Consider the following 24,598-nt stretch of genomic DNA (forward strand, 5'->3'; position numbering starts at 1 on the left):
CCCTTTCATCTTTCTTATTTTTCTAATCTGTCACATTCCTGAGACCTGACGAACCTCGGCTCACCTGTTTGTCATTACGACGCCCGCTCTGATTCCCCTCCCCCACCAGTCCGCGCCATTAACTGATGGCCTGCCGCTCCGATGGCCGCCCAGGTGGCTGGTGGACGTGTCGACTGCTCACGGTGCTGCCGGGGTCCCCCGTGTGGGGAGCCAAAGTGCACAGTAGGACCAGCTTTATCACCGGAGGGGCTGGAGGGGGCGCCAGGCTCATAGGACTGGCACTTAATGAAATCCTCAGCCGCTTGACCAATAGGATGGTCATGTGAAGTGGATCTGCATGGCCACTCTGCCATATGGTGAGCCCCAGGTGAACGGGGTTGAGACGCAGACTACGTACGCTGTGTCCAGTAGGGGACATCAGTGTCTCACAGCATGCTAAGATGAGAGGAAGAGGAGGAGGAGGCCGGACCACACGTGATTGGCATGTCCTGCCAGTCCTTGTTCATGTGTTTGATCGGCTGACATACAAAATAGGCTCACGTCCTGTCAGCTGGCATATGGAAGGGGGCACACAGAAGCCGTGACTGGCCTGTGTGACACAACATGACTATTGTATTGGCCAGGTGGTCTTTCTGGGTCCCCAGATGGTCTCGCCAGTTGGTTCAACACTGTGATGTGAGCCCCGTGGGCTTGCGTCAGATGGACGAAATGTCAGGTTAGGACAACAGGGGGCAGCATCACTGAGGCGGTGCTTCGTGCTGGGGATCGGCCCGACATGTGGATGGCGTGAGGTGACCCCGGTGATGGCCCGTGACGAGGAGACGCCAAGCCGACACACAGGGCAGGAGTCTTCTCGAAACGTCCACGTGGAGTCCTTCACCTGGACATGTGACTGAAAGAAAAGACCACCTCGGCCTGTGGGTCTCAAGGGCGAAGCCTCGAGTCGTACGACTTGGTGACAAGTACACCGGGGTTACCAAGTCGAAGATTGAAGGTGAGGCACCACTTAGACTGGCAGACCACCGCAGCAGATGGGCACTGAACCGCTTTGGTGGGTGGCTTTGTGACCTCGATTGGCATCACCAGTGTTTCATCAAGGACTGTGGCAGAGATGCGCGTGGCACGTGAAGAGCTGACACCACCGGAGGCCTCGGGGAGACAGTTGGCACATCCAGACGAGGTGGTGAAATCGCTGGACGTCTTGCTGACCTTTTGTGGTGTTTTTTATTAGCAGCCAGCAGGGGGTGCCCTCCCCTACCCGCCCGACCACATCACCCAGCCGGACCACACACACACACACACACACTTTCCAAGCCCTCAAAGAACACGAGACGCGGTCAGCTGTTCAAGGAGTGGCATCACAATGTCTGCTTTATTGTGGCTAAGCTAGAGGACCGGACGGCGTTAGTGACGGGCAGGCGGGCGGGCGGCTCTACGAGAGCGAGACGCGGCGCCAGCCGACGACTATTTACACGTTAACAGGAGATCCACGCACACGGTGGCCGCTGCTCCTCGTGTCGGTGACGGATTGTCCAACGTGCACCGGGGGGCCGTCACGCCTTCTCGCATTTGCCTTTCTTCTCCTTGCGCTGGAACTTGCGAAGTCTGCGAGACCAAACGTCCCTCCACTGGATGACCAGGCTGCTCTTATCCGCCAGCAGGCCGGGCCTCTCGGCCGTGCCCTCGAGGCTGCCCATCACCAGGTAGCGCTTGCTCATCTGAATCTTGGGACACTTGCACGCCAAGTCCTTCATGTGGATCCACAGGAAGCGGTCCCCCCGTCTGGCCTGCTCGCCACGGCTCTTGTAGACCGAAACGACGTTGACTGAGAACTTGGCCCAGTCGCCGATGGTTTCCATGTCGAGGACGTTCACCTGGACAGCTGGACACAAACACAGAAAGAGAACAAGGAGACATTTTGAGTGACGGAGGCTGACTGAAGGAGGCGAGGGGTGGGCTCGAGTCTCGGCCCCCTCGGGCCTGCTCACCGTAGTCCTTCTTGCAGTACTTCTTCATGTTGATCTTCAGGTTGCCCTTCGTTGGCTTGCAGTACGAGTCGCAGTCTGTGGACAGAGAAGACAGTCGCTAATAAGGTCAGCACCCGTGGCCCCCCCATCCATGCCACGATGACAGCAGGTGACCGGCTCACTTGCCCTCCAGAAATCTCATTCCCATCTTACACTGGACCTCCAAGGTTACATTGGCGGCCCCCAAGACGCCGGCTGTGAAATTTCAGCAGTTTGCGGCTCTCGCCAGAGCTGCTTCATTGGTGTTTGTGGCAGACATCACGCTCTGCCCATAAACGGCCAGGTGGGCCACCCAGCAGGACCACGCGGCCAGCCATCAGGTCAGGTTGGTAGAGCTGGCAGTGGTACAGCACCCACCACATGATGGATCCAGGCCCACCCATCTGTCTGCTGCAGCCAGGAGTTACGTGGGCATCTCCTTGGCCTGGTGCAGCTGGATGAGGGTCCTGTGAGCTGATCGCACCGCAACTGACACTCGGGACCCCAAGGGACCCTCTGAAGAGACCCACACGAAGGAGTCCAGTCCTCATCTCAGGTCACTGGACAGCGTCCATGACTCACAAACTGGGAGCACCAGGACCTTTTGCACCACACCACACCCCCCTCCAGTGACCTCCCAATCCTTCATAGGGAGAGTCACATGACTGTCACCGCCGAGGTAAGTAAACCTCTCGATGACGAGGTCGACACTCAGACAGACTGGCACACCGCCGTGCCCAGGAGGTCATTGAAGGCCCGGACCCTCGCAAGCCCAGACACTCCAAGTCCTCCCCCATCAGAGGCAGCATCGAGATCGGTGAATGTCTCGTCGCCAACAGATGCCCCACAGCCGCTGGACCCCCCCGCCTCTGCCCACCGACCAGTCCATGTGATCATTGAAAAGAGAAGGAGCAGAGCAGGAACCCCAGAATCAACTGGGCAGGCCCGCCATGACATCCAGCAACCTTGGGGGGATCACATGAAGTCTCAGGGCAGCCCCCAAAGATGGAATAAAAAAAAAAGCGAGTGACTCACCGGCCGGCTCTTCTGTGCTGCTGACAATGGACGTCGGGTGGACTGTCGGTATTTCTGTGGGCAGTGAGAGAAGACATCGTTAGAGCAAACACCTCAGTGAGACACAATGGGGGGCTCGCGTGGCGTGAAAGGCGCGGACCCACTGGCACGTCTGATGTGCAGTTCGGAATCTGCCCAGGACTTTAGACGCTCATTCAGATAAACATCCACGTCTAGTCTAGGTGTGAAAAAGTATTTGCCCCCGATTATTCCAAATGTTTCAGACGCTTTAATGTTTTCAGGTCTTCAACTAACATCTGATGTCAAATGAAGGGAGAGCAGACAGGCCAGAGTGAGGCGGACGTGGGACGTGGGCCCAGTCACATCCAGCATAAAGTCAAAGCCAACACCGCCCAGTAAGAATGTCACACCAGAGGACAAGTGTGGTGGCGGTGGTGGGACCAGAAAACTCTTAAGGAGAAGTCCAGTCGTCCATCTGTCAGCTGACTGAGAAGAAGTCAAAGTGCACTTTCAGACCGGCCAGGTGGCCGTACTCGACTAAAACCCATCGATGTCATCAGGAGGGTCTGGAGGCGGCGATGGCCTCATGTTGGATTTCTTTGTTCCTTTAATAGATGACATACGCTCAGTATATTCATAAGAAAAGTAATAAAGGGGTCCAAACATGAAAAAGTCAGGAAGGGGGCAAATACTTTTTCACAGCATCGAGTCACCGGTTCTGCAAAAGGAAAGTGGCCGAGACGCGCCACTAACTACTGTGCCCTCTCGGTGGGCATTTGGTGTGCCCCCTGCTGGCTGAGGAGCTGGGGGTCCGTTCTCATTAGGACGGCTGCTATAGACGGCACATTCACCCCAAGCCCCTTTAAGTGGATTTGTATGGCTGCCAGAGCACAGGAGGATGTGCCAGTACCGGCATGCCTCGGGGTGGACGGGCCCCACATCGCTGACTGAGCCGTCAAAACACACCTGTGGCGGGCGCATCACTGGGGTCCCATTCTTGCGATTAATTATGGGATTAAGTGCAATCCTCTGAGCCGTCATTAGCAGGTCGACGTGACGCCTCGGTTCAGAAATGTCAGCGAGCCGTCAGGGCCAAGTGTGTCTGCGATGAGCACAGTCAGTCAGACGCACCCTCTGGCACATGCAAGAGGAGGAGCTGCCTGGCACGGGTGGGCTGGGGGGCTCCTGGAACGAGGAAGCTGACACGACGCCCTCCCGCTGGGTGGGCCCTTTAAGGCGAGCGTTTATCTAAATGAGGTGGCAGTCGGGGGCGACTCGGGTGGATGGGCACCGGGTTCTGGCACCACTCGCCCGGCCTGTTAGCTTAGCTGTGTTATCTTTGGGTGGCTTCCTTTGCTTTCGCTCCTCTCTGCTGCTGCTGCCCACAAGGTCCCACCTCCAGTCTTGTTTCCTTTGGCTGCCCCGGCCGTCCAGAGTGAACTCCCCAGAGGATGCTGTTCCCACATTGCCAGCTGCCGTTCTGAAAGGGCAGGGCGGGTGGGCAGCCCCCAGTCTCAGTGCCTCTAGCATCATAAATCGGGCAGCAGGCGAGTTCACATAAACACGTTTGGTTAAACAACTTTGAGATGGCGATGAAAGCTGAGTGAGGAGAACACAGGAGGCGCTCGTTGGCATCGGGGGCAGCAAGGCACAGGGTCCTGATGTGGCTTGTCATAGCATATCTGGACCTGCCTGGCACGACTGTGCCACAAGGCAGCAAGATGACATCTTGTTGGCTTTCGCTGTGTTGTCTGTCTCTCATCTCTGCCAGTAAGGGGCTCCCTCTTGCAGTGCCATCCATCTCTAGCACCCTGAACATGGGTTCAAACTGGCCCATCCCACCAGAACTCACTGATGCAGGGGGCCACAGGTGAGCGGCTCTGCTGGTAGCCCTTGGCGCAGCGATTGCAGGTGATGCCGGTCACTCCGTCCTTGCACGGGCATTGCCCAGTCGTCTGGTTGCAGGTCTTACCCGCTGCTCCAACAGGGTGGCAGTCACAGGCTGCAAGGAAGTAGAGAGAAGAGGAGACTTAGTTAGTGTAGCCTGCGAAATGGCAGCCGAGCCCAGAGTACTGCAGAGCCTGTGCCCAACTCCTTGGGTGGTGACCTGAACGGTCAGTGGAGGTTCAAGAGACTCAGGGAAAGGGCACAGTGGGCATCTGAGAAGATAAAGAAACACAATGGAGGTGGCGACAGATGACAGGCCACGGAGTAGATGAGTGTCCTGGCGTGAGTGGACAGGTTTAGGGTGAGCACTCGGGTGTCCGAGTGCAGGCATTATTGGGCCAAGAGCCCCATTGGCTGAGTGAGTAGCAAGAAACAAGGGGGAATGGGTGGGGTGGGGTTGGGGGGCACAGACTGGGACAAGCACAGATGTCGGGGGCGACGAGAGTCCGGGCCGCGAGCACAAGGCGCATTGAAATCAAGGAGAGGCCTAAGGTTGTAGGGCACGAGGATGGTGCCAGTCTGTGCCAATAGCGCCTGTGACGCTCGGCTGTTGGATTTCATTCACAAAGCTCGTTTCTCAAGTTAAAAAAACAAAAATCCCTGCCATATTGCAAATTCCAGCGCCCTCCCGAATCCCTGCTGATGATTGTGACGGTGGCCAAACTTCAATAAATATGAGGAATGGCTCCGCTAACGACTCCCGGGTTGGAAAGTTATTCAAACACAGCTGTGGCGGATGCCTCGGCGGCAGCGCCGCTTGTTTTTCCAGGCCGCATCGGTGGAGTCGGACGTGGCCATGGGGGTCGGGCCTTGTCACCCTGACCCGCGATTGGCTGCCACTGCTCGGCCAGCCCAAACCGTCGATGGGAACGAAAACTTGACTTCTCAGTGGAGAAAATTGGTTTTATTTGGCGAGAAAAGACGCCTGGCATAGGGCAGAGCAACTGGGCCCGGGCGAGGCGGTGAAGTCAGAAGAATTTCACTCGTTTCACCTGGTGGAGTGGGGGAGGGGGCAGGACCCCCGAGCTCATAACATTGTGGGTGGGCACGGCTGCAGCTAAAGAATGGGCTGTGGGACCCCAGACAGTCAACAACCTCAGCAGGTGAGCTGCCCGGGGGCTGACCAGCCCTACCTTTGGTGACAACTTGCCCTTGTGAACTGGTAGGACATGCCATCCTTTGGAATGTAGTTTGCAATTGAGGGGTCTTCTCAGAACTACAGTATGTCCAGCTGGCTCACTTCTTGTAAAGGTGGCACTGACGAGGTTAGGGCAGGATGCCATTCTCGTGCCCACTTGTGGAATGCTAACCTGAAGTCTAACCCTCCGTCGCTCAGCAGAGCTCATTTCTCAGCTCGAGTCATTTAACTGGCAGCCTCCAGGGAGCAGATGGGGGTACGGCAGTCAGTGGGCACAATGGCCCCCCAATTCTTCAGTCCAGCTAGAGCCAGCCTTTTAGCACTGTATGGCACCTGCCAGGAACTGGGAACGCATTGCATTGGGGTGTTTGGCATGAAGGACACCTGCCATGCCCGACAAGCCTCGCCATTCACGACTTTACCGCTGATCATTTACTTTGACTCATCTTCTGCACGTGCCCGCGTCTGCCGGAGACCTCAGTCGTGCAGATCACTTGGTTAACCTTGAGGTGAACACATGTGAGTTACCATCCTGATATGACACTTCTAGCTTTGCCAGGGCTAGCTCATGGTTAAGTTGGCATAACCTGTCAGGCAAGGGTCATGCCATTTGACTTTAGAGATGCCCCTGCTTCCTCACCTCAGATGGTAGGGGAGGCTAAACTTTGCCTGTTGTGCCATCGGAGAGGTGGCCTGGCCCCCTGAGTGCCATCTCCATTGGCCATTTTGTATTCTAAATGCCAGCCACCCCCCAAGGGGTGAAGGGAATGACAGCAAAGGAGGCATCTGGCAGTGCTAAGGGTGAGTGTTCAGCAGGGCCTCAGCAGTAGAGTCCTGTCACTCACTGAGCTTGGTGGTGACACCCGGTGGACCCTTTTAGAATACAGAGAAACAATGGCACAGAGACAGGAAGGCAAAGAGGGCACAGAGGTCAGGGAATGGTAGGAAATGACGTTCGCTGAAGGCTGGCACTAACAGAACTGACGCCATCTCCGGGAAGTTTGGAGACACGACCCACAGCTGGCAAGCTCCACATTTACATTAAATTAGTGAAGTGCCAAAGCTGTGCGTGAGAGGAGCAGAATACGATGTGCCCATGCTCTGCCCGGCAGGAGACTCGCCAGTGCCAGTTCTGAGCGGGCACATTTTCCAAATGAAACAGTATCATTTCACAGTTTAATTACTGAGCCGTGTGCCTTGTGGCTGCCTTACTTCCACCCTGACATTTTTATGACACATATTACACTGCCCTGGCATTTATTTGGCAAAACCTTCAATTATTTTTTTGTTACATTTTCAAAAAGAAAAACTGCAAAATATGGCATTGCTATGCTACACAATTGCCAGTTCATTTCAGTGCCCGTGTGGTGACACCGGGCTGGGTTTCAGATGCCCATCACCGTCTGTGTCTCCACGTGTCACCTTGTGTCTTGGGATCTCAGACTTCATGCCCACCCTTCACATCTCCCCGTCATGACAAATCGCCATCAGAAAGGCGGGCACCTCCCCCTGGCATCACGTGAGCGGCCTGACCCCACACCTCGGGCCTTGCACACCCATTCCAACGCCACTCCAGGCACACAGAGTGCCCGCCCTGACGGCTGCCGCACCTGGAGCCAAGTAACGAGCGCCCAGGGAGTTGAAAGCCTGCCGAGGACGGCTGGCCGAGTTTCAGATTTCAAACGGGGCACACCTGACTCCAAAGGGCCGGGCAGGGTGAAGGTCAGAGGTCAGCGCCTCTACCTGTTCTCCGCTCACCATCTGCACCGACAGCTTTGAGCGGGCAGCCAGGGGAAGCCTGGCATTTTCATCAGTGTGGAGGTGCTAATGAAACACATCTGACGGAGAGCCGTGCCCATCCACTCCTCGTGACGGCTTGTTTAACAGCAGGTGGCGTCATTTCAAAGGCGCGCCAAAAGGCACTAATACCCCACCCCCCACCACCACCCTCACGCACGTCTCGTGTGCACTCATCTGACCCGCAGGCTGATCAAAGCGGGCACAGTCCTCCTTTACGGCATCCCATAGGAGAATAAAAAAATAGAGCAGGATGGGGAAGGCGGGCACGGCGGGACACTGGGGTGACGTGTCAACTTGCCAGGATCAAAAGCTCAGCGTGGCGGCCTCTGCTTTTCATTTCGAAAGAAGCCGAGTGGTGCGCCGTACCTCGACATGCCCTCCTGTGCGTGATGGGCTTTGACAGGTCCCTGTAGAAGCCCTCCTTGCAGTAGTGGCAGTGGCGGCCCGCCGTGTTGTGCCGGCAGTTCAGGCAGACGCCTCCGCTTCGGCGGCCGGACAGCTTGAAGAGCTCCATGTTGAAGCGGCAGCGGCGGGCGTGGAGGTTGCAGTTGCAGGCTGTGGAAGAGAAGCGAGTTGATTAGGGCAGCATTAGACTGGCATGACACGCATGTCGAACCCACCCGTTCCCTGGAAACACAGCTGGCACTTCGCTGACAGACAGGCCACCCTGCCCTGCCCATGTGTGTGGGGGTCCCGTGCCGGCCTGGCGAAATGTCCCTTGGGCCAGGGCCTGGCCGTTCCCCGGTGCCCGATAGGCAGGCGCTGCAGTGCGGAGAGGGCGAGGGACAAAGCCGCCTGTCATCTGCCGCCCAGATGTTCTCCTCCCAGCTCTGCAGCGGCCCTCCAAAACCCAAACACGCGGTGCCTTCCAAATAAAACAGAAACACGGGGGCCCACCGTCTGCGCGGCAGCCCAAATGAGAAGCAGGCGTGTGGAGGACTCGCGGGGGCCTGGGCGCGGGCGAGACCCTCTCCTCACATTTACCCTGCTAATTGGTTTTGGCTGCCTGGCTTGTTTAACTCGGCGCACAAAATCCCCGGGGAGCTCGGCGACTGACAGCCAGAGGTGTGCCTTTAATTAGGAAAAAAACGGAGAGGGGCCCGGGCCGCGCCAAGGGGCAATGCAGAGTCACGAAGACGGCGCCCTCCTCACCTGCAGTGCTGTGGGGGTCTCACCTGGCTCTTGTGGTGGTGGTTAGGGGTCCGCAGAGCAGGAACAAAGGGTGGCCCGAGAAAAAGGCGAGCCACGACCTCGTGGCTGGCCTGGCACTTGTACCCACACGGCGCCACTCTTTTCAATTTCAGTACGGCCCAGCGCAGCTCACCTGGTCACACCCGAACGTCTGCTCCCCCCCGACCCCTTGACCTTCACACTTGGCTCCGATTTGCAGTGCCCTTTTGGAACGCTGGATTTGTGGGCACCAGGTGGCAGCTCTAATCCCGCGCAAATGACAAGTCAAACAGCGACGATTTATGGGCTTGCTAATGACGAGGCTTAGAAGTTGGGAAGGAGAGTCGGTGCCGCCGCCACCTGCCCAATGAGAAGCCACTGCCTCCACGCGGGCCCTCGGCGAGACGCGCACACTAATTTAAAACAAACGGACCCTGCGAGGCCAGTGTGCGATAAATGCACACGAGTGCCAGGCGTGCCGCAAACCAGGGGGAGAAAACCATCTGCTGCGCTTTGAAGGCCCTCATCTGCAGGGCTTGGCACGAGGACAGCGCTGGCGGGCATCTCTCATCCTGCCTGACATCTTGCTGCCTTCAACACCAGGCCGTGCCTGGCACATCGCTAGCTGGTACGGACCTTGCTAATGCCCCGGCAGTTGGTGCATCACCACTCTCTCTTCACAGCTCGCCCGACGGGTGGCGGCGTGTTTGGCGCGTGACCGAGCCACAGCTGCCTCTTCTGCTCACCCAGTGTGTGGCCATACTGCTTATTCACCTGAGGGGTCACAAAAGTCCTTGGGGTTCACCTGGGCCTTCACGTGACAATCCACAGACCGCACTGTTCAGGTGGCTGGCTGCTGATTCTCACAAAAGGCACTATATAAGTTAAAGCAGGGCTGGCTGAACTTGGGGCATCTGAAGGGAAACTTCAGTTTGACGTGACTTTGGGAGTTCATTTCATGCCCCACCTTGCCCAGGTTGGTCTCAGATCCATGCGGGCCTTTGCTGCACGTCACATGCGAGACTTGAAAGAGGATAACGTCACAAAGAATTGTGTGGCAGGGAGCCACCAGCCCTCATGAAAAGATGGCAGATGTCGGGAGGATTCTGCCTTAAACAAACTGGTACAGCGGGTGAAGGCCTTGGAGGTGCACCCGCTTACTTTTGTCATCGCACAGCTCTGCCATGGCGCCGTTGGTGTCTGCTGTTTAAACATTCGCCGTCGAGCTGAAGTGGCATGGAAATGTGAGACGTCACTCGACTGGAGCAGGTCACAATCGGGCATTTTACTGTCCTTTGTGTTGGGTGGCACAGGGCATCATGTATAATGTACTGCCAACTTCACCAACTCCAAGATATCTATCGATCTATCTATTATATAGTGCCTCTTACTCTGTCTATCTATCTATTATATAGCGCCTTTCACTCTGTCTATCTTTCTATCTATCTATTATATAGCGCCTTTCTATCTATCTATAATATAGCGCCTTTCACTCTATCTATCTATCTATCTATCTATTATATAGCGCCTTTCACTCTATCTATCTATCTATTATATTATATAGCGCCTTTCATATCTGCCTATGGTGATGTGCTGCCTGTTGGTCTGACATGGCGTCAGAATTTCTCCGACCTCTGACCTACAATACCAGCAGTTATAGTCGCTTGCCCTTTGAACTCATGGACCTGCTACTAAAGCAGAAAGGACATCACAGCCCCCTCAAGTGGCACGCCCATCTCCTAGTGCCACGATGGCACCTTCACTTTTCCTGGCTTTGCCCGACTTGACGCTCCCTCCTCACACATGCAGCACTTTTAAGAGATGGTTGGCTCAGCCGCTTTGTCTCTGAGAGTCACCCATTAAGGCCGTGCCAGGCCCGTCTCAGCACTTGCATAGGGGAGCGCCAGCTGGGTCTGGATGCTGGTGTTGCACCAAAGGACCGCATGGACTGTAGGACCGTAGATGATGGCAGGATGGTGAAGTACAGGCTTGGCACAGGCTGGATTTGGGCACAGGGGACTCTCTGGAAGGTTCTCCTTACTGCAGAGAAGGACGTGCAGAGGTGTGCTGGCCTTGTCCCACAATTCCCGTCCTCGTCCTACATGTTCTTGTGAGGATGTCTGCCGCAGTCCTTAAGGAATACGATGACGAATGACACGCTGCATGTGAGGCGCCCGCGGCTTCTGTCACATCACGCGCTGCCATCCAGGGCCATGGATGAAGGCGGCTGGCTGCCCATGTCCTTGTTGTTTTCCGCCTGATCCCTCAGCTGTGAGTTTTGTTCCAAAGCAGGAGGATGGAAACTCAAGGGCGGCGGGCTGACCTCCACCTCCATGCTTCCTCTCCTTAAAGGGCTGGCGTTGTAAACACCAGGATTCTCTGGCGCATGCGCTGGGCACAATAGGAGGAGGTCACTTGACAGGGGAACAGCTGTAGGAAATGAGTGCCCACTGTGCCCTTCGATGAATGTCACACGGGTGTGTTTGGACCAACATCGAGAGAAGGGTCCAGCCCATTACATGCCGCCCCTGTAACCTTGTCATGGGCACGGAGGCTCTTGGCACCGCTGCCCATATCCCAGATATTAGTTTTGCCTTGAGGGCAAATAAAGTATGATCTAATTGAAAGGCATGGCCCTATGTGGGGTTGGCATGTGTGTGAGTGTGCCCTGTCACGGACCAACATGCCATCTAGCCTTGTGGCCTGCTCTGCCAGGCTGTGGTTTGCCATAAGGCTTGTAGAAACATGGGAAAGCAAAAAAGGAAACCTTAGAGATGGCAACATGGAGATCATGAGAAGATGAGATGAGTGGCAATCCATATAGCGCCTTTCATTGAAAACAGCAGGCTTAACACTGCAGTGCAACCCAGGCAGACAAGTGAGCCAGCAGGGAAACGCGGGTACTGTGCCAAAGAAACCAAAGCGGAGCAGGGCCCAGGGGGTCTCTGTGTGGTGGTCAAGCACGGCCCTGAAGGATGGCGCCACAGTCGGGCGCGGACACACGGTGCCACGTTTTGCTCCCCGATGCAGATACGAGCAGAGAGAAGGGAATTCGCCGTTTATCAGGCACTTGGATTTCTTCCCCAAAGCTGCTGACTCATCAAAGTGAAATGCAAACCTAGAAAAGGAAAACACGAGAAACACGAAATGTGCAAACGCGATGGAATGCGAAATAAAACGGGACAAGCGCCGAGGGCGGGGGAGGGGGGCCAGCTGGCCTCGGAGCGGCAGGGGGAGCCACGGCAACGGGCTGGTCACCCATGGCTTCAGAGAGTGGACGAGGTGGCCACAGGCAGGTGGCACGTGGGCATCGTGCCAAGCAGAATCCAAAGGCGCTGGACTTGAGAGGAGAAATTTGGGATAAAAAGAGCGGGACGCTCCTGCACGTGAAGGTCATTCCAGAGGTTATTCATTGTACGGATTTATCTTGTTGTGTCCACCGAGTGCAAATGAACAAGAAAACCATAAACGAATGAGGGCACTGCCAAGGGGTTGGCAGCTACACGTCACCGTCCCCAGGGTTGTGCTATGGCAGGACTCAAACGTTCACATCAGAGAAACAGAATGGGAAACTGAGGGGGACAGACAGCTGGGCACAAGGTGGGCACCCACAGACTCGGCTTCTTCCTTAACCAAAGCTCAGCTGCTGGGCCGCGGCCAGGGTGGACTTTGTGGCCTTCATGTTGGTTGACCCGCCTTTGCGTCATCACAACCTCTTGATACGAGCGGGTGAGTGCGCCTGATGCAGGCATTGGCATTGGCATGCGGACCCCCCCAGACCACAACAACCGGGGGGACATTACGATCTACCAAAAACTCTTCCCTCCCAGTTTTCCCTGGCACTGCTAGTCCTCGATGCCCATCTGCTGTATTCCCTTCATGGTATTTAGCATTGCATATTTTGGGCTGTAAAGAAATAATCAAGATGGCAGAAGGCCGTTCTCACCTATGCCTGGCGCTATGCTATCAGAGGGCCGAAGCCCCATGTGGCGCCCCCTGTCGTCACCCTCGGGTTCAACGTCAGAGCAGCCGGAGGCGCTCTTGTCATTCACTGAGCTGGGAATCCCCCGTCTGCTTCACCAAGTTACACCCACAGCCCCTCCGGGCATTGGCTCTTCTCACATTTCATACCCGCTGTCAGCAGCCCCAGCAGAGTGGCAGGCGAGGGCAGCGGAGAGCGATCAAAGTGAGCATCCTTGACGAGCCCGGGCAGCGGTGCCACCTCAGCTTTCTCCTTCTTTATCAAACTGCACTTCCCCTTCAGTCTGTGTGGTGCTAACAGCCGATGCCATCAGAGCTAGTGTGGTGGGGCCCATGTGCCAGCCTAGACCCTTTCAAAAGGATGGCAGTGCCTATGCCAAGGTGGCCCCGGTCTCCCTCAGACTGAGGTGTGTTTGTGCCACTTTGCCCATTAACATGACATGGTGCCACTTGGCTCCTACTGCGGTGTGCCAGCATCTCCCTGTCAGGTTGTTGAGGCTCGATATTCCCACCTCGCCCCGACCCCCCAAGACAAGGCGCAAGTCGCGGGAGCGGCACACTCACCCAGGCACTCGTTGGCCTCGCGGGTGCTGGCTCTCTGCCACGGCCGGTCGTAGTGGAACGGCTTGCAGCGGTCGCAGTCGGGACCCTCGGTGTTGTGCTTGCAGTCGCACACCAGCTTGCCGTCCTTGTCCCTGACGCAGCGCGACGCGTGTCCATTGCATTTGCACCGCCCGCCGACCTGGAATTCACCGACGGCGTAATAGTAAGTGCCCGTGAGCGACTCCTCTTCCTTGGCCGCCAGGTCGCGCGGGAAGTGCGGCCTGCTGAACACGATGCGGATGTCGGTGACGGTCACCCAGTCCTGCAGCACGGGGCTGTTGTCGAAATCCTTTCCCGACGGTCGCCCGTCCAGGGTGCTGAAGGCGATGAGGCCCCCGGAGAGCGGGTACAAGTCCGTGTGTCCGTCCGTGCACAAGGCCTCCTGCTCGTTCTGCTTGGTGATGACCGCCTTGTTCGGCCGGTTGAACATCTTCCGGCACTGCGAGGAGTAGAACTGGTAGGGCGTCCACGTCTTCCCGTAGTCCATGCTCTTGTAGACGGCCAGGGACTCGGGGCGCGGCGAGCAGAACTGCAGGCTGACGTAGGTGATTTCAAATTTCTTGCCCAGGGACAGGGTGAGGGTGACATTGTGCGGCGAGTGGTTGAAGTTCTCCGACTGCCAGCAGGTGAGGTTGTGCGCCGAGTTGAGGTCGGTCAGGTAGGAGGCCGGGTGGGCCTTGCGTGGCTCCGAGGCGTCACACACCTGGCACAGGCGGGTGGCCGGCCGCTCGTCCCGCTCCTGGATGCCGCAGAAACGGGCGGGGGGGCGGCCGCACGTGCTAGAAACTTGCACCTCCTTGCCGAAGGCGGCGTTGATGAACTCGGGGACACACCTGCGCGCCGCGCCGCCTTCCTCGTAGCAGGGGTCGGGCAGAGTCTGCTGTGCCGCAAATGGGTTGAGCGTGTTGGCGACCTCAGCCAGCAAACAGATCTTCAGCAGCCACGTGCAGGCTCGGCTCATCCCGGAGAAGATGGCGGGGCCGTTGAGGCGCGGCAGACGGAATCGGGAAATTCAGTTAACGCCCCAGAGGAGGAAAAACCTGCAAGAGAAGAGAAGAGAAGTCAGAGGGAGAGCAGCGGGCGGCGGGGGCACCGAGAACCAAGCCGGACCGGGAAAGCCGCCAAGGGACATCTGAAACGCTCGACCCCGGCAGATGTAAGAAAGACAACAGGGCACAGTCCACAATGCCATAGCTGATGGAGGCAAGGGGCGCCTCTCACAGAAACTGTCGCACCCTCACGGAGCAGAAGCGCTGCCTGCCTGGCATCAGAGACAGCAGGTGCTGTCCAGATCTGGAGACGGGGCCTCTTGGCAGAGGCTCGGGCACAATTAAGCTGTGAGCTCTTCAGCTGAAATGGCCATCAATAACAGCGAGAGTGTGAGGCCATTAAAGCGCAGCCAAGAGACCGAAACCAAATTTGTGGCCAGGAGTCCCCGCTGGCATAATAAGCAGCTAATTAGCATTCCGAGGCCTCCATCAGAGACGGCCGACGAGAGGCACTTGAGATTCAGAAGGAGAGCGAGAGAGAGAGAGGGGGACATCAGTGAGACCCCATCGGTGCCACACAGAGTGACGTTTCATGGGGACAAAGGGAACCTCAAGGACGGCAGACATGCAGCAAACCACAGGCTGGCACGCCGCCCGCTTCCCTCGGGGCTCTGCTGGCAGTTTGGCCTTCACTGGAAGGCCGAGACATTCGGAACCTTCACATGGAAGGATGGCCCTTGTGCTCTGGTGAGGGGGGCTTTGTCTGTCAAGATGGTGGTCTCCCTCAGTGGCTCTCTGGTGAACAATCAAATCAAATGTAAATGGGCAGGCAGGTGGCACAGTGGGCAGCACCGATGCCTCAAAGCTCCGGCGTCACGGCTGCCATGTGAAGTCTGCACTTTCCTTCAGGTACTCGCTTGCGTTTTCCTCTGAGACACGAAGGTTAAATCGACAAACGATCCCAAATCGTCAGCATGGCTTTGGGCATGGTGCCCTGTCTTCCATCCAGCCCTCTGGGACCCTGGACGGACGGGATTAAGTGGGTTTAAGTAAGTTACATGACAGCGATTCAAATTCTCTGCAGCACTTTGTAAAGATGTGAAAAGGGGGACTGGCACATGGGCAGCTCCACAAGCACTTGGCGCACAGGAGCCATCATCTGGCTTCATGGAAGTCACTCATGTCGAGCGGAGGTGAGCTCAGAATCATTGAGAGTGCCAGCCTGGCCCAAAAGAGTTAAAAGGACCCCCCCAAGGATTAGCTGAGTCACCAGGGTGAAGTGGAAGTCGTCTGCGAGGAAGTTCTGCCAGGCTACGTCACTCGTGCCCCTCAGGTGCTGCCCAAGTTCTGCTCTAAGATGTGCCATTTGTCACTCCTTCTTCTAATGTGGCATTATTTTGTTAGGCACCCTTCAGAGGGCAGGAGCAACTTAACCAAATCACGGCAGGCTGTGGTGGCTTATGCCCTTGCCCGGTGAGTGGTCCCCACACATTCCTTTGAAAGCCGCTGACAGTTCACAGTGTGGTGCCTATGTGACGTGTCGGAGTGTCCCGTGGATCATCACTTACAACACGCGTTAGAGGAGACTCTGCCAGTGGCACGTCGGCACAGCAGTTTGACTTCAGGAGACTCTCATCGCTGACGTCCTGTAATTGTGCCCTGGCATGACCCACTATCCCCTGCCCCATGTGTCCCCCACCTAATTCAACACTAGCAGATGGGCAGGCAAAATACGAATGAATGACGGATGGGCTGCGAGAAATGAAAACTCGGTGACCACTCGATCCAGTGTGGCGTCAGAGGGGGCCGGTCCCACAAAGCCCACAGAGTGCAGTCTCAGTGCCCGACACCCGTTGGGAGAACCCATGAGCGCAGCACACCTTAAGAGCAGCCCTCATCACAATACGCTTTTGTTCTTGAACAAAGACAGACAACTCGAGAAATTATGTCATATTCTGCACTTCAGAGGAACAGCTTCCAGCCGGAGCGCTCGGAGTTTAGAATAATTACACGGCCCTCCTGGCATTTTGGATTATTTGCCTCATGTCTGTCAGCTGGTGAGTGGCGGGCCAACTCGCTGAACAAAAGGACGCTTGGGGGGCACGAAGTTCTGCATAAACAAAGACTGGTGCACCTCACGATGGCATGGGGGTCACACCGATTGACCCCGGTGGTGGAGTCATCGATTCCTTATGTGTAAACGGGGGGCCCGAGCCCTCTGCCCGTGTGACGCAAGCCCCTTCGGTCGATAGTCCTGCCAGTGGGCACAGATTTCCACATTGTGTGAAGAAGCTTCTCCGGGCCCGTTAGAAATAAATGTCAGCGCCCATCCAAGACAAAGTTCAACAGACAGAGGGGTGGCTCTGCGACCTCAAGTGGACAATAAGTGGATGGCACCAGGGTAGACTCCCCAGCCCCTGCTGGCAGACGGTGGTACTTCTTGAGGCAGCCTGTCGAGGACTCAGGGAATGGGCCGAGTGGCAGGCCTTTGTGGTCCCCTCACCTGCACCGATGGCACGGGCGCCCAGCAGGCCCTGGTCACTTGGCCGCACGCTGCTCCCGCTGGCCCACTTGTGGACGCAGATGTGCCTGCAGCGCTCAGACGCTTTTCATCTGCCGTTCGTTCCTGTAACGTCAGGCATCTGCGTCTTGAGTAACTTTAATTACGCAGTGACAGAGCTCGCCTCTGGCGTTTTCCACGATTGGGAAATTAACCAAGCAGACACTTGGAGGTGATCCAGTCGCTGGCACTGATTGTTTCTTCTCCATCTCCGCAACATAAACAGAGTGGCGGCTCACAACACGCCACCTTCTAATACCGTATAGCAGCTTGGCTTGTGAATGGGCAGGAGACCACGAGGAGCAGGATGTCACTCGGTCCCCTGGCCATCCATCTCGAATCTGCCTTGGCTTTAACTCACTCCACCGGACAGAGCAGATGCCCCCTGAGGTGGCACACGAGTGCCGGCCAGACAGAGCAGCCAGTGGGTGGTGAGAGTGATGCCAGCAGGGGTCGCTCTTTGCTGTGGTCTGAAATGCTCCACCAATGGGGGAGGAACGTTTAAAAAGCAGTCACACCCCCCCCCCAAGTCCTCTCAAATGCGAAGTGAGCTCGTAAGGCACTATATAAGACCCCTGAGGTCATTCCTGGTGCCAGGTCCACTGCACCACCGATTCTTCCTCGCACGGTGCCCTTGTGACCCGCAGATGCCAGTCCCAGGCAGCAGGGACGGGTCCAGCGCCAGTAAACAGATCCCTGAAACTGCGAGTGCAGTTGTGCAACTCTCGGCGCTTTTGTTCCGTCCCGCCCCGCACAACGAGCCACAATCGCATGAACAGAATTTCCAGAGCCGCCAGCCAACAGATCCATCACATGGCAACACAGCCAAACAAAATAACAGCCTTTCTTCCTCGTCGAAATACGCGTTTTCTTTTCTTTTAATCTCGCCATTTTATTATACTTTTTAAAAGTTTACCAGGCTCGGCATTGGCACAAAATGTGCGCAGGTGCTTTCAATAAGTTCTGTGCTCAGACTTCACACGCCGAACGCGAGACGCGTGCTGACCCCGGTGGTGACAGGGGGCAGCAGTGGGGTCAGGCCAGGCCTTTGGGTGCCCCTCAGCGTAGTCGTGTCACATGCTAACTAGGCTAGGTGTGGACAGGTGGCCAGCCAGTGGCAGCAGGTGGCCAGCCAGTGGCAGCAGGTGACCGGCCAGTGGCAGCAGGTGACCAGCAGGTGGCAGCAGGTGACCTGCCAGCACAGACCTGTGGGTCCCAAATGGCCGTCCAGGGTTGGTTCCCTCTTTATGCCCCATGGTCCCCTTGTCAATAGTGGCCAGTTGGGTGGGTGACTTTGAACTTTCCTAATTCTCCACTTCAGGTGGAGGTCTCAGTTGCCTGCAGAGGTCATTTTCCGTACCCTTCCACCATCACTGCCCCCTCTCATTTTAACTTAAATTCATTTACAGAACTGCAGGGGGTTGCTGTGTTGGCACATCAGAGTAATGGAGGGGGGGTGGCAGACTTAGGATGTGGCAGGGGGCTAACAGACTATTGCCTCATGGCAGAGGGTACCAAGCTTTATAACTGGGAAGGAGCTTCAGTAGCACCCCAGGACACTAGAGGTCAGACAACACCAGGGAGAGGCCCCCAAGGAATGGCACCCGACTTCCCTTGGAAGGATGGAAGTGGGCACAGGGCTCAGCAGTTGGGTGCCAGGCATCATGAATTATAGCAGCATCACCCCTGGACAGCAGAGCTGGGCATACGTCCATGTTGTCACTTGGACAATGCGGACATGCCCTTCCCCCCCCCCCCCCCCTCCCGACACATTTTCAATGAATTAGCCCACCCAGAATCTCGGTCATCCTTGATGGTGGTGGGCGCCACTGGCCGTCATCATCTTGAGTGTCCCCTACATGTAACATCACACCTACTAGACACCGGCAGACAAAGCACCCATTGGCCGTCGTCCAAGTCCCCCTTGTGGGTCACATTAACTGTGTGTACCTGGCACCCAGAAGAATCAGATCTGCATGGGTCACAGACCAGGTGCCACCAAATCTCACAGGAACTCACATTTGTGACTTCTCTTTGTCCTTTGACCTCTTGGCACCAAAACTAAACAAATCTATGCCTCCATTGCACCAACAAGCTCAGAGGAGATGAACACAAATGGCACTCTTGTCACCTACACCTGAGTTACTGGATCAGAATTTAATGGATGGCATACAGCGCCACCTGCACATCCGACAGTGGAACTGCAGCATCTCAGACTGAAGTGTCTCTCCAGCAGGACAGCAATTCAGCCATCCCCAAGATTTGGGATTCACAAGTTGGTCCACAGACACCAAGAGGAACTGTGGTGTGTGGGTGAGGCTCCTTGAGTAGGTGGCATCTCTCCCTGTACTCATCCTTATGAACTGCTGCAGCCTCCATACTCATTGCACAGTGGAGCTTCGTCATTGTGCCGTTAGCCAGACCGGGGCCAGGAGAGACAGAGGTAAGGCAAAGCGGGCACAGGGTGCCCTGTGGACAGTGGCACTAAAAGCTTGACGGTGGGGTTAAGTAGTCATCAAGTAGACCTGTTGGACTTGGGGTCAAAGACTGTCAATCATTTCCCTCATTGCACTCTGTGTTCTGTCAGGGGCACAATGAGTCGTCGATGCCCTCGGCCACAAGGACCCCAGAACTGTACTGAACAGAGGCAAGAAAATGATGTGCCAGTAAAGGTGGCAGTCAGCAGTAAAGGCCCATGCCAAAGAAGGAACTCATGAAAAGTGGCTGAAAGATGTCTCTCCGCAGGGCTCTCAAGGGACTCTGTGACACACATGAGCCACAACAGTAAGACCATTGGCACTGCCAGGGTGATCCACAGGCAAATCTTGTGTAATGTGATTGGATGATGCTGGTGGTCACCACAACTGTGAATGGAAGGACACGTGCAAAGGGATGATGGCCATCACCTGTGAACAGCAGGTGTGAGTGGAGAGGACAGCGGGCACAAGGCGGCTGTCCTGAGCATGGAGCACAGCGGGCACATATGTATTATCTATCTATCTATCTGCCTAACTCCACAAAGGGTCATATCTCTCGCCCGCCAGCTGTTGTGTTTCATGGTCCGGTCCTACTCGCCCTACACATCCCAATGACTTAAACGTCAGATGAGACCTCCGAGCAAAGCGAATGGCGGTGCGGGTCGTTTTTCTGTCCCACACTCGCCTTTAATGGCCGGTGGGCTGCCTGGACACGCAGACTTAGTCGGACGGCTCAATGACAATGACGGGGTCGTTTTTCTCCATCCCAGATGTCCGCTTTGATGCCTTGTCGCTGAATGCTGCTACTCGGGTCGCCGGTGTGGTGTACGCGTGTCATTTGCTGCTTCCAGTTGTTTGTATTTCGCTTCGGTGTGACGTCACGCACATGTCGCTTTCTGTAACAAACCCCGTTATTTAACGGGGTGCTCAGCGCGGCCCCGCGCGCGGTATTTCTCTGCGCCCCAAACTCCGTTCTGCGTGTCCTGATTGGCACCGACCTGGCGTCCCGACTCGGATGTGACCCGGACGTGTACGGCGCGCCACTGGGAACGAACTGGGTGAATCTAATGGGAGAATCTGATATGATTGTTTCTTTATTTAAGTGGACTTTTAAAAATGGACTTCTAGCTCTTCTAGTGTTTTAGTGAAGTTTATGGAGGCTGCAGCAGGTCGAAAATATTTAAAGCTCCGGCTAACATCGTCCTAGGCGACCTGAGTTTTTACATAAAAGATGCCAGAATTCTTTTATTTTTGATGTATCGCCGAAATGTTTGAAGGATCCAAGTGTCCAAAATGAAGGTAAGTGTAAAACAAGTAGATGTGGGGACTGCCCATGCAGGCTGGCACGGGCACAGCCCTGTGTTTTATAGCGCCGAGCAGCCCGCGTCTCTGAAGCGCAGCGTGAGAAGCCGCCCCGCTTTAGGTGGCACTTTGGTGCGCTAATATGCGACGGGTCTCCTCCTCGGACGAGAACAAACACCTCAGCTCTCTGTTTGGGAAATGGCAGTTGTACCTTTGGTCTGCAGCTTCTTCACCGTTATACGCATACATATTAAGCACTCCTTCATTTATGCAGCGCCTTTCTCTTAGTCTTCTAAGGAATTCTAAAAACTGATGATGATGATGATGATGAGGAGGAGGATTATTTTATTTTTATAATTGGAGCCCAAGGGTGCGAATTGCGTTAATGCCGGCTATTGAACCTGCAGCCAACTCTGTAAACAGCTAGATCACAAGACCGTCTTCTTCTTCTTCTTCTTCTTCTTCTTCTTATTATTATTATTATTATTATGATGGACTGGATAGTAGAGGCACGGGTACGGGCAGTAGCTCAGTCGTGACTTGAACCCGTGTTCTTGGAACAAAGCAGAGATAGACGGCCGTCCTGAAGATGGCAGGACATGAAGCTCTGAAGCAGGCAGACGGTCTGCACGTTGGGTTTCCAACCAAAGCTCCACTGTTAACGCACGGACCGGAGATCCAGACGGCTTGAAGCGCCCGGCTGGCACGAAAACGACTCGACGGATATAAAGACGTGGATGGCCAATGGCAGCAGGTGTCGCTCCTCCAGAACGATGGACGAAAAGTCTGCCACTTTTAATGAAGGACATAAACCTTTCAGGATGACCTTCTTCTTCTTCTTCTTCTTCTGTCATCGCATTTCTCCACGCAGGTGTAGAAGCAACACAAACGTGTGCCAAGGCAGATCTTCTGGCGCAGCTTCCTTCCTGAACATATCCAGTCAGCGTGGTGAGATTTCGGGAATGTGCCAGTCGCCCATTAAGCCCCTCTAGTTGGCACGTTGACTCGTGCCCATCTGTTCACCGACAGGGGCTGCTGCAGGTTGCTGTCTCCGGCGTCTGCCCAAAGTCACAACGAGCGACAAGGCACCGGCGGTTATTTTTAATTTGCTAAGACCCGAAAAGTTAATGTCCGAGGGTCGCGCTCGTGGTCAATGGACAATCCACCAAGAAACGAAAGGGGATGAGATGACCGTATACTGCGGAACTCATTTACCATTTACTTGTGGGGTCCGCGGCCACCTGCCATGACGACACGGAGCTAAGCCCGGCAGGGACTGGCAGAGCGGGGCAGCGGTGCACGGGACACAGGCGACCGACTGAAACACAAACGGCCCGTCTGTCATGTTAGAAACGAGTCCACCTTAGAGTCCACCTTGAAACCGTAAAACATGTCGGGAGCGCGCATGCAGGACATCGACCGGGAAACGCGTCGGGTTTTCTGTATATCCATGAAAAAGAAGGGCATTTAGAAAACTCAGGGCACCGTCCTGCCCCAAATAGAAGGGGGCACCGCGCGTGTCCCCTAAATAACTAAACTAATGTGCGTGACCACCAGAAGTAGAAAGAAGCGAAAAGACAGACGTTGGATGTTAAACACGGAACCTAAGCTTTACATTCAGAAAGAAAGAAAGAAAGAAAGAAAGAAAGAAAGAAAGAAAGCAAGCAAGCGGTAGGTTATTATCATTAGAATGAACTGCTCTGACTCTGTCGGGACGCAGAGCTTCATAGCGACGCGGTTCTTAAATCAGTCACTGAATTCTATTAGAATTAAAAAGGGTTGCTTACCAAAACCAAGTAGGCGACATGAAAACTGTTACAAGCCTCGGAACGAAACGATCTCCTCAAAGCTGAACATCTGACTTCGCTCGAGGAAGGCGCAATCATGTGGCCGGACAAGCGGGCACATGGACGTCCACACAGGCAGAAGTGACAGATGAAGCGTCCCTTTGGAGGTGGCAGCTCTCCGTTCAAGCTATCTGCTGCAGCCGTTCGCGGGCGCGCTCCTGGCGGCAACTCTTCTCCTTGACAACCCGAGACAAAACTACCGGCATCCAGCAAGAAGGGGGTCTCAAAAGTCTGAAGCAGACGTTCAGCGGCGAATGGTGAGAAAACCCGCAAATGGTGAGAAAAACCGGCGGTCTGCTGCTTCCTTTAAACTGCGTAAGAAATGTTTAATAGATCCATAGGTCGAAGGGAAGGGAAAGGATACTCCCCATGAAAATCAATTCCAGACTCTGAAAACATTCAATCGCTGTGCCGCGGGAGCCCCTTTGGCTCAAACTCAGAACCACACAGCACGCGAGAAAAGAAAGAGAAGAAAAGATGAAAAAAGAGAGAGAGAGAGAGCGAGCGAGAGAGAGAGAGGGGCGAGTCAAGTGGCTCCCCCGATAAGCCCAAGCGGGACTGCAGACACTGACAGAGCTCGAAGCCCTGGCACCTCCTCACTGCTCGACTCGTGAACGCGGCAAAATAAACCCGGAGGGCATGGCTTCAGCGTGGCACCCCTCAAATGAGGAGACGCCTCGGAGAATGCACTTGGCATCATAAACGAGGCGCACTGCGGGGACGGGGGACAAAAACGGCACGGCACTGGACCTGAACTGACGACCACGAGGGATCGGAGCACGGGCAATGGACAGTGGAACGAGGACACGAAAGACGCTATGTCAGAGAGATAGATAGATAGATAGATAGATAGATAGATAGATAGATAGATAGATAGAAATGAAAGGCGCTATATAATATAGTAGATAGATGGATAGATAGATAGAGTGAAAGACGATATATAATAAATAGATAGATAGATAGATATGAAAGACGCTATATAATATAATAGATAGATAGATAGAAATGAAAGGCGCTATATAATATAGTAGATGGATGGATAGATAGATAAATAGAGTGAAAGGCGCTATATGACTGATAGATTCCTACATATAAAAGGTACTAAATAGAATGATGGATGGCACTATGCTAAGTCAGCTGATACTGTAGATAGAATAGACAAACAGCATATCATCAATCAATGCAAAGCAGTCAGTGATCGATTGGTACATGGACATAAAAAGTGCCTTTAGGTAAATAAACAGATAAGTGAAAGGCGCTATATAAGGGCCACTTGGCTGACAGGCGAGCGGCAGTGAATTTTCCTTTCTTTTTCGTTAATTAATCAGCCACTCTTTCTACTCCCGCTCATTTATTTGTTCTTTATTTTTAGCCGCTTGGCTTTGTCACTTATCGCCCTCTTGAAGTGACACAACTCCTGCGTGTTTCCTTGAGCTCAGACTTCCAGCCACACAGTGAACTCATTTTTTTTTTTCTTTCTTTCTTTCTTTTTATAATCCCAGCTCCGGAAAGAATTAAAGTGTGGAATGCAAGCGCTCGGTGATTTTTTCCTTTCTTTTCACGTCGGCGTGTTTGCAGAACTCTTTCAAAGCAGGTTCGCCTCTGCCCAAGAATGTCTGCTGTTCTCAAGAATTTGCGGAGCCTTCTGCGCCCGAGAGGACGGGCAGGCCGATCCAATTTCTTTATTTATTTGTCAGGTTTCGCCGGGCCTCGGAGCTCATTGGCTGCACACAAGCCACATAG

The 24,598-nt window shown here is 54.9% G+C and overlaps 1 protein-coding gene across 2 annotated transcripts; it reads right to left on the reverse strand.

Moving 5' to 3' along the window:
- Window positions 1–1,339: 1,339 nt before the first annotated feature.
- ntn2 (netrin 2) lies at window positions 1,340–23,465 on the reverse strand. 2 transcript variants are annotated; one of them, XM_039775014.1, is made up of 7 exons: window positions 22,796–23,465; window positions 13,642–14,720; window positions 8,293–8,481; window positions 4,894–5,043; window positions 3,042–3,095; window positions 1,989–2,063; window positions 1,340–1,882 (listed from the first exon to the last, which is right to left on the reverse strand). In XM_039775014.1, exons 2-7 carry the CDS (start codon window positions 14,639–14,641, stop codon window positions 1,554–1,556), a joined length of 1,797 nt encoding a protein of 598 aa, XP_039630948.1. In that variant the 5' UTR covers window positions 14,642–14,720; window positions 22,796–23,465; the 3' UTR covers window positions 1,340–1,553. The 2 variants fall into 2 exon arrangements, with proteins under 2 accessions (XP_039630948.1, XP_039630950.1); XM_039775016.1 differs by lacking the exon at window positions 22,796–23,465 and adding an exon at window positions 14,916–14,999.
- Window positions 23,466–24,598: the final 1,133 nt, after the last annotated feature.

This window comes from Polypterus senegalus, chromosome 13, assembly GCF_016835505.1.
Source record: "Polypterus senegalus isolate Bchr_013 chromosome 13, ASM1683550v1, whole genome shotgun sequence".
NCBI lineage: Eukaryota > Metazoa > Chordata > Cladistia > Polypteriformes > Polypteridae > Polypterus > Polypterus senegalus.